The sequence below is a fragment of the Dipteris shenzhenensis genome, chromosome 30 (assembly GCF_047967505.1).
Source record: "Dipteris shenzhenensis isolate YYH24624 ecotype China chromosome 30, Dip_SZ_1.0, whole genome shotgun sequence".
NCBI classification, from domain to species: domain Eukaryota; kingdom Viridiplantae; phylum Streptophyta; class Polypodiopsida; order Gleicheniales; family Dipteridaceae; genus Dipteris; species Dipteris shenzhenensis.
Window position 1 is genome coordinate 28,214,518 of NC_141625.1, and position 10,126 is coordinate 28,224,643.

General features: G+C 48.1%; 1 protein-coding gene across 1 annotated transcript; it reads left to right on the top strand.

Moving 5' to 3' along the window:
- The first annotated feature begins 291 nt into the window (after window positions 1-291).
- Window positions 292-5,582, top strand: LOC147881924 (pentatricopeptide repeat-containing protein At1g03540-like). The gene has a single exon (XM_087402052.1). It carries the CDS (start codon window positions 509-511, stop codon window positions 3,104-3,106), a length of 2,598 nt encoding a protein of 865 aa, XP_087258178.1. The 5' UTR covers window positions 292-508; the 3' UTR covers window positions 3,107-5,582.
- The last annotated feature ends 4,544 nt before the right edge of the window (window positions 5,583-10,126 follow it).

The following is a 10,126-nucleotide window of genomic DNA, read 5'->3' on the forward strand; positions in this document are numbered from 1 at the left end:
CCCAACATTTTTAACTTCTCCAAGTGGAGCCTCCAATTAGACCTTCCCATGGGGCAGGGGAGAGTTTTGTGGTGTGACACCGACACCCTCTACTAGCATCCGGGGTTCTCTGAACCACCACAAAAATGGAGAGTTTTGTAGTGTGACAATCTCTAACCGCTACACAAATCACACATTGAAATTGGGTTCTCTGAATCCCGGAATCCGGGGTTCTGTGAACCACCACACCTGGCGGCCATCCTCCAATTCGATTTCGCGGAAGGGTTTCTGGGAACCACCACACCTGGCCGCCATCCTCCAATTCAATTTACTGCAAGATGGAGGGCTTTAGGAAGCTCCACGGAGTACAGTAGCTATAGGAAGCTCGAGGGAAGCTATGGCGTTCTGTCACTTCGAGCAGTAGCTGTTGGAAGCTCGAGGCTGTATTTGCCTCGAAGTGATAGAGGCAAATTGGGAAGATGAGCAATAGCTATGGCGTTGCTCTGATTTGCCACTTCGAGCAGTAGCTATGGCGGTTTTCCTCTGTTGCGTCTCACCTTGCTCTGCATCACCATTGGGCATGCCTCATTCTGCACCTGTGCCGCTGTCCTTGGAGAGAACGCAAGCGCCCAGTGTAATATGTTGCTCCAACAGCTTTGATCGGCCCAGCGCTGCGACTAGTGATGCGCAAATACGCTTTGGTAAGCGTAAAGGTCAGGCCCTCGGATCGTGGCCACTCCCCTATTTGAGATGGATGTCCACCGAGCTACACGGTGGGTTGAGGTGCGACTGCGCCGCGCTTGCAGAAGACGTGCTGAGCGAGCTAGGAAGTAGCAATCATGTACATACGCACCATCAGAGTGGCCTTGTGAGAAATGAAGACTGCTGCCCTGATCAGCTGGGTCCGGAGACAGATGTGGAAAACTATACCTCGCTCTTGAGGCGTGCCAAGACCCTGTCTGAGGGGAAACGTGTGCATGAACAGATGACCAGACATGGATACACGGGCGACAGATTTCTGAATAACCTTCTCGTCCAAATGTACAGCAAGTGTGGGAGCCTCGAGTATGCACGTGCTGTGTTTGACACTATAGTCCATCGGAATTTGTACACTTGGAATATTATGATCGCAGCGTATGCCCAGAACGGGGGTGGCAAGGAGGCCCTACAAGTCTTTGGTCGAATGCAGGCCGAAGGATTCGAGCCCGACAAAATTACCTTGATCTCCGTTTTGAACGCGATTGCCAGTGTGGCAGCCCTAGAAGAGGGTCGAGAGATCCATGCAACTATTGTTTGTACTGGATTAGAGTCGGACATTGTTGTGGGGAATGCGCTTGTTAATATGTATGGTAAATGTAGGAGCCTGGGTGATTCAAGGGCTGTGTTTGCACTGATGCCACTCTGGGACGTAGTGTCCTGGAGTGCTGTGATCTCAGCGTGTGCCCAAAACGGGCATGGCAAGGAGGCCCTGCAATTGTTTGGTGAAATGCAGGGGGAATGCTTCATGCCAGACAAGATCACCTTCATCTGCGTTGTGGATGCCTGTGCCATTGTGACAGCCTTGGAAGAGGGTCGTGAAATCCATGCTACTAGTGTTGGTAATGGATGGGAGTTGAATATTGTTTTGGGGAATGCCCTGGTCAATATGTATGGCAAGTGTGGAAGCCTGGATGATTCAAGGGCAGTGTTTACAGAGATGCCACTACGGGATTTGATCTCCTGGAATTCCATGCTTGCAGCGTGTGCCCAGAATGGATCTGACAAGGAGGCTCTAAGACTATTTGGTCAAATGCAGGCCGAAAGCATTAAGCCAAACAAGATCACCTTCACTTGCATTGTGGACGCATGTGCCAATATGGCAGCTCTAGAAAAGGGTCGAGAGATCCATGCCACTATTGCAGGCAATGGATGTCATTGTGACGAAGTTCTGGGGACAGCTCTCATTAATATGCATGGTAAGTGTGGTAGCCTTGATGATTCAAGGGTTGTTTTTGAGGAGATGCCAATGCGGAATGTGGTCTGCTGGAGTACGATGATCACAATATGTGCACAGAATGGTCATGGCACGGAGGCCCTAGAATTATTCTCCCAAATGCAGGCAGAAGGGATCAAGCCAGACTACATCACGTTCCTTTGCACTTTAGATGCTTGTGTCAGTGTGGCAGCCCTAGAAGAGGGTCGAGAGATCCATACTACTATCGTTGGCACAGGATGGGACTCGGATATTGTAGTTGGGAATACTCTTGTCAATATGTATGGCAAGTGCGGGAACCTTGATGATTCATTGGCTGTATTTACAGAGACTCCACTGAAGAATGTGGTCTCCTTGAGTGCCATGGTCGCAGCATATGCCCAGAATGGGTGTGGCAAGGAGGCCTTACAACTATTTGGTCAAATGCAGGCTGATGGTATTGAGCTGGACAAAGTCCTCTTCATCTGCATTTTGGATGCGTGTGCCATTGTGGAAGCCCTAATTGAGGGTCGAGAGATCCATGGTAGGATTGTCAGGTATGGATGGGACTCAGATGTTGTTGTAGGGAATGCCCTCGTTAATATGTATGGCAAGTGCAGAAGCCTGGATGATTCAAGGGCTGTGTTTGCAGAGATGCCGCTGCGAGATGTGGTCTCATGGAGTGCCATGATGACATTTTATGTCCAGAATGGACATGGCAAGCAGGCAATCCAACTGTTTGATCAGATGCAGGCTGAAGGCGTGAGACCAGACAAAATTGCCTTTATTAGCGTTCTAACTGCTTGCAGTCATACAGGTTTAGTTGCTGATGGGAGGCGATACTTTGTCTCTATGAGTAGAGACTATGGCATAACACCCTCTGTGGAGCATTATGTTCGCATGATTGATCTTTTTGGGCGTGGAGGTCTTTTGGAAGAGGCGGAGGATTTGATCATGAGCATGCCATTCGAACGCGTCAGCTCAGCATGGTTGAGCTTGCTGTCATCATGCAGAATTCATGGTGATGTAGAGCGAGCTGTGCGTGCTGCAAATTTCTCTTTTCAGCTGGACCCAAGCAATGCTTCACCATATGTATTACTAGCGAACATCCATGCTTATGCAGGTAGGCTGGATGACATAGTGGAGGCGAGAAAGCGAATGGTTGAAATGGTGTAAAAAAGGCCTGCTGCAGTTGTATTGAGGAGAATAGCACAGTGAATAACCTTGGTTGGTTAAGGTGAAAGAGTGAACTTGTAATCAGCAAGGAACAGTTATTTTTTTGCACAGCTTGACTGTCTCCGCATTTAAGGATGAGACTTTAGAGATTGGCAGCCATCAGTGGTTTCTAAGCGGTTTCCAAGTGGGAGGTTTGACCATCTGTGGTTTCGAAGTGGAAGAGGTTTGACCATTCCGAGGAGCGCTGGGGATGATTTGACATTATCACTATTCATAAGAGCAGCAATCTCCATGCAGATTTGGCTTGTGTGGACAATCCATATCCATGGCTACCTACTAGCAACACTTTACCAATGGATCTCCTCTCCCTCGAAAGTACCCCACTTGGCTGCCAATCGACTGCAAGGTCATGCCTTTTGAGTGTGCTAAGAATGCTATCATCAAATAGTAAATTTACAACATTCTGTGCATAGAGTGTGCGATTCTAGTATCAAAACAAGGACACTTTTTGGCTTTGTTACTGCATGCACCGAAGTCCAAGAATTATGAGGCTGTATCCATGGTCACAAAATAGAAGGTGGGTTATCACTCCTTACCATTTTCATGTCTAGAGTCAATTGAAGTAACTAATGGGTACCTGGAAGCACAAACTTGAATAAGCTCTTGAAAAACAAGCTGCTTCTCATGGATCTGGAGAATTATTTGCATGTGTACAATCAGTAAGAAGGGAACTCCTGGCTGGCTGAGGCTCTTCTTTCCAGCCTGAAAATTTCATCAAAAGCTCCTATATTCCGAGTCTTGGGTTGAATGAACATCCTAGCCAATGTGAGGAGCATACATAAACCAAACAGGGGTAGTGAATGCCTCTCTGATAAAGTACATGCAAGCGTGCATCGCATAGCAAAGATTGCAAATTGTGGTGCTAATATTAGTCCATAAATTTGGTGCCTGCATGAACTCAGAAACCAACCACATGCAAACGTCATCCATGTGATTCTGCCTATTTACAAGATGTTTATACAAGAAACGAGAAGCAGCTTTGTTGTGGACATCACAAGATCATGTACACTGGTCTCAAAGTCATGACTATCGTACATCAGTTAGAGGAGCTGGCTTGAAAGAGATGACAAGCAGAAGACAGAATCACAAGTGCGAAAAACAAGGTAGCATCTCTCTGTGAATCAGATGTCACCAAACTAAATTAGAAAAGACCAAGGAAAGCCTACAACAGCATATTTGTATTGATGGCTTCTCTGAGCCTTTGTTAATGAGTAACCACCCCAGTGGATGATACTCATGGTTGCTTTGAGCCTTAATACATAAAGTGAAGAGCAAAGAAGTAAAAAGAGAGAAGCCTTGAAGGCTTAGGCCATTGACAGTATAGTAGGTGAAGTCTGATAGGAGAAATAAAATTGAGGAGGTGAGCCCTTGGTATAGCACAGACCATTGAAGTGAAAAATATGACCGTGCCTTAATACGGCTATTAGAGGAAAAGAAGTCCCGGAGGAAGTCTGAAGAGAAAAAGCTCCAATGGTAAGGACAAGAGCTACAAAGGCTAGGAAGCATTGACAGCAAGCCCTTCGGACTTTATCAACTGATGAGAATAGGAAATTCAAAGAGGAAATGGCAACACTAGAGGAGAGCTTGAGAAAATTTATCCCCCTGTTGAGATATCAAGTTCATCAATGAAGTGTCGGGGTGACACTTCTGTGGTGTGAATTAGAAGTATGCGTGTGGAGACAATAAGAGGTGGCTAAGTGTGATAGGGGTGTGTATGAACCTTACCTTGTAAGGTGTGCCGGTATGAAGTGGATTGAAACAGCAGCTTTGCTCATTGCAGTTTTGGGGGCTTGTATGTGTCAATTGCAGTAGAATGAAAAGTGAATTCTTGGATCTTTGAACATGGTATTAGAGCCAGAAGGTGTTGCTTAACTTGAGGGTGTTGCTGGCCTTCGAGGCTCTACTAGCAGCTTGGTGGACACTGAATAAGGCATAGAGGGGATCTAATCAGTTCAGGAGATGGAAGGAAGAAGCTGCCTATCATCAGAAAGAAAGCTTATGAAAATTCTGCTGTCACCCACAATTTTCTTCGTGATTCTAGAACCATTCAGAACAGTATCCAGGTTCTTGCTGCCGCTAGTCATGATCTTATTCAATTCAGATTTGGAAGTTTGAGGCCCTGGTGTCTGCTATCTTATTGCCCCCCCCATCAAATGATCATCTTTAGATGCACCTGCATGCCTGTGTTGCATCGTATCTCCCCAAATCGTCCAGCTGTTACAATAGATATGTACCATCTTCATTCGAACACGTCTGTAAGCAAGTTAAAGGATTCAGAATGGGTGCGCCTTTTTTGTAAGCATAGAACTGAAGGCCAGCGAAAACGGTAGTAACAGAAGCGTCCCACAACTGTGAGCAGCTGCTGAACCACAGTAGAAATGCACGGCCTCAAAATTGATGTACATGGTGGGCATACCACAGGAGAACTGTTTGGTCGAATTGTCCTTGTCTTTGTACCTAAAGAGGGTCACGATTCCCTGAACTTTGCAGAAGCTGCCTTTTTTAGTACAAGGTTCTATTCAAGTTTACAGGCGAAAGTTAGAGTACCTGTATGTCCTCATGCTGCAGATTTTGGATTCCATTGCACACAAAAAAAAGAAGCAAGCGCAGCAGCGTCTGTCAAAATTTTGGGAAACTCTGAAGTGAAGCAGCTTGTTGTCTTTTGTGGGAGCACTGCATGTCCTTGTCCAACTGTAGGCATCTCATGTAAGAAGGCAGCTGGTGACCTGTGGAGCAGCTTGTTAGAAATGACCTATGCAGAGGGTATCCCACAGCGGAAGACTGACATAGTGTCCCCAGAAGTGTTTATGTACTCCACAAACATGTGTGTGCGCAAGCCAGTAAATAGACAATGATCCAAGAGGGATATAGCACCAACAAAAGATATATTTCCGTCCTCAAATGGACACAATACAAAAGATAGATCCAAAGTCCCACCAAATTGTGGTCCTATGATTTATCAAAAGTTGTCCTACTATCTCCTTGGCACCTCTAGATCCCTGAGCCTGTGTGCTCCTCACTGAGCTTCTCTAGACTTAGTCTCTGTGCCCTGATCTCTCTACCTTGCTGCCCTGGATGTCAGCCTATGTGGACAGCTTGCTGTGAGCTATGTCTGTAGGTCCTGCTGCACAATCTTGCTGCCTCCAGTCGCAAACAGCCACGTGGCACATCAGTACTACTCCTGTACACCATGGAAGCTTAGATCTGCGAGGTCGTCCTCTCTCTGTGCTGCCCACATGGCAGCCCATGTGCTGCCCACGTGGCAACCCCATATCCGTTGTGAGAATGCTGCCCTTATGACAGCCAAGATGCTGCCCATGTGGCTGCAGCCACATCACCCTATGGTTCACCCCCCCTTTTCTCTCCTTACATGGGGGCTTACAGATGGAGAGGTGACCAACCCTATTCCAACATAGTCTGAATATAGAACAACAAAGAACAGAAATTGGGGCAGCCCTGTGAACAGCAACCAGGAGCAGCCGCCTGCATTGCGACATACCTGCCTGCCTGCCAATGTAAACACATAACCTGACTACAGTAAGAGCGCTGGCACTTCTAGAGTAACAGTCTATAGTGGGAAAAAAAAGCTGAAGTTGGATATGATTCCGAAAATGATTTTGAAAAACAAAAACCACTACTCATTGCACAGTGTATGAACATGTTGTCAAAGTTGGATGACGACGAGGAGCAATAATTCCTTGAGGCCAACCCTTCAATAGTACCCCTTTTTGAGGTAAACGTTGCTCACATTTTTCAATAGTACATACAATTAGAGTTGCTGGTGCTTCAGGACGTGCAATTGTCGCAGAAAGGTCTGAACCAAATTTTTTTCATATGGAGTCTGGAGTTCATGTGCTATATCCGAAGCTAGAATTTGATCCGGAGGAGAGTTCCCATCAGTAGCATGGGAATGAAAGTATAATTCAGAAAGCAGAAAAGGCAGGATTAAAATTGTATGACACCAATACACAGGCAAAAGGATTCAATAGGAGCAAAAGACGCATAGCATAACTCAGAATAATAAGAGCATAATATGATTATGTGCATGTGCTAAATGCATTAGATGCAGTTGCTTCTACAAATGTACCTATTAATGATAGGGATCTTGTGGCAATCACATTGAATGGTTTGGGCAAAGAACATTTGTCATTTGATATTTCTATCATAGTTAGAGAAGGCGATCCCCTAGATTTTGAGAAGTTGGTATCATCACTCATTCTTGAAGAGTTAAAGCTTGGGCTCAATAAATCCACGAGTAGTAATACATATGCACTATTGGGCATAGCATGTGCTTGAGTAGTGTACATCTTGAACAAGACATCTACAGCTACTGTAAATGATAATACACTTGACATTTGATACTTGAAGATTTTTGGATGGATTGCATATATGCCTGCGCTAGATGATATAGGACTAAAAGGATGAAGGCTATCCGAGCCTCTACCTGCGAGTTGCACCAGCACAACCCCCCCCCCTTTCCCTGCCCCCCCCGGCACTCATCTCCTCTGCCCGTCCTGCTTGCTCGGAGGCTGTGTACGAAAGGTCTTTACGAGGGGCACGTTGAACACGTGACCCCCCCTTCACGCTACTCGTCGCCACAGCCCACCGTACGGGTTGTGGCCACCATATAACCGCTCTCTTGCGAGCAGCAGGGTTGCTCCAGTGCGTGGTCACCAGCTCCCATTATTTGCAGCACACGCAAGCCCGCGACCTCCAGCTCGCAGCGTGGAGCTGCTCCCGAGCACAAAGGCGGCCCTCAGCCCGCTGTGGGTCAGCCAGGCCCTCCTTCGGCACAAGTTGACTCCAGCTACCACCTTCATCGAGCAAAAGAGACCCCAGGCAGCGCTTGTACTAGGGGTTGGCATAGTGTGACCAGCCTCCAAGCCTCTCTTGCAAAGGTCTGGCCAGTCCCCTCAAGAATATGAAGTGATGAAGGTAGTCGAGTTTGTGGAGTGCATTTGGTGGCTCGCTCTTTCCCTTGGGAGCTTCCCATTGTGCATTTTCCATGATCCTTTCCAAGATTGAGAGTTGCTTGTGGAAGAACTCCGGGGCTGTTTCCTTACTTTGCTGGGACGAGTTCTTGGGCGGAGTTTCCTCTCGCGGGCGCCTTCTTTTCCCTCTCTTTCTTCTTCTCCTTCTTGTTTCCCGCCTCCTAGCAAGAAGTGCAGTTTATTGCTCATTGTTGGTGACTGGGACTTTTGGTGGCGACCTTCGGTCTGGCAAGAGTAGCTCTAGGGTAGCACCCTCGACTCCCTAGCTGTCAAAAGTTCTTCTTTCATTAGCGGATAAGCAACAGGTATAGCAGGCAGTGAATCTCTTACAGGACAGGCTAGTCATAGGTAGGATAGCCCGTCTCACTCTCTCTCGAGATAGATGAGGGATTCGATCCAAGCCAGCTTGGCACTAGATGGTGACAACCTCCAGGATGCTACTATCTATGGGTGTTTTCCTCCATCTTGGCTCCCCGGATATTGCTCCGGCTCTCGTGGAGAGAAGCCCTATTCTCCTTGGAATCGACTCACCACGTTCCCCACTTTCCAGTGGCACTCTGCTTCTCGGAGATTTCGAGGGAATATAGGTCCATCCTTCCTTCCACCGGCCGGCATTTGATACAGTTTTAGAGTTCCCTTCGGAGTCCGAGGCGGCTGTTGTGACACAGATGACGGGGTTCCTCCACACAGGCTGGAGGTAGAGAGCTCGGATGCCCTCCCAGAGGTGATTCTCTTGGAGACTTTGGAGAGAGGTACTCTTCGCCAAATATTGGAGGTCTTCAGATTTCTGGGTCAGTGTTTGAGGTGCAGGCAAAAGGGGCACCTAGCTAAAGATTGTACCAGAGGCTTGAGCAGGGTCCATCCCTCCTCACAGGAGCATAGTGGCACTAGAGAGGATCGAACCCGGAGGTCACTTAGGCAAACACAACAGCAGTCTTAGCGATAGCGGCAGAGTCCGAGACCCCTGGGTTGAGCCTTCAGAGGGAAGGTGGACCAAGGTGGGGAAAAGGAAGCGATGTAAGTGAGCCAGACAAACCAACGTTAGCGTGCCAAGAGGCGAGCACAGGCAGCTGCGTAGTCACAGGGAGACCAGGTTGAAGGCCCCTGGTAGATTTGGAGAGGACCCTTGACGTCAGGACATTCTTCAAGCCCCTCCGGATGTGAGACTTCTTGCCCGCATGATCCTCCATTGTAGCAAGAGCAGGCACAAGAGGCTCCGGGAACATCAGTGCCCGACTCACCCTCCTTAGAGTTTGAAGGAGGAGCCTCAGAGGTTGCAGGTGCCATTGCCACAGCGACCTTCTACTTTGGCAGTGGCGGATCCCGCACAGTTGCCTCCCCCGCCCCTCCGACCCGCCATTTCTCTCTTCTCAGCCCCCTTCCGCGCCTCCCTCACCCTCACCCCCGCCTCCGCCGCTTGGTCCTCGTACAGTGATTACCCTTACCCCCCCCCCCCAATCCCCATCTCCTTCTCGTCAGATAGCAGCAGCCTCGCCTGGGGCCTCTTCCTCGCACAACCCGCCAGGCTCTGCAGTAGACCCCTCATATGCGAGCAAGGGCAAAGAAAAGGCTTTTACGCCGACTTCTCCCCAGTAGCTGAAATCAGCCTCAAGGCTAAATGCAAAGACAGGCCCAAAGCGTTGGCACCCCTTTTGGATATTTCTTTACTAATTGAAGAGTGCCACAAGTAGATTACACAATGAGTACGAACTCACTCGCATTCAGTGCTCTTCCCTCGCTCAGTAGGCATCAATACATTAGCCCTGCGGGGCTCTGCTGTCACATCCGTGTAACCATAGGCATTCATTCTCAGTGCAAACATGTGCATTTAACATGGGAGCTATTACTTACAGCCCAGACAAGGCCACACGCTCCCCAGACAATCACAAGTGTTCACTGATCCACTAGGATACTCAAACAATGGGTGAAAGCATAAGTGAGCTGCCCCCGGTGCCAGAAGCACAAACAA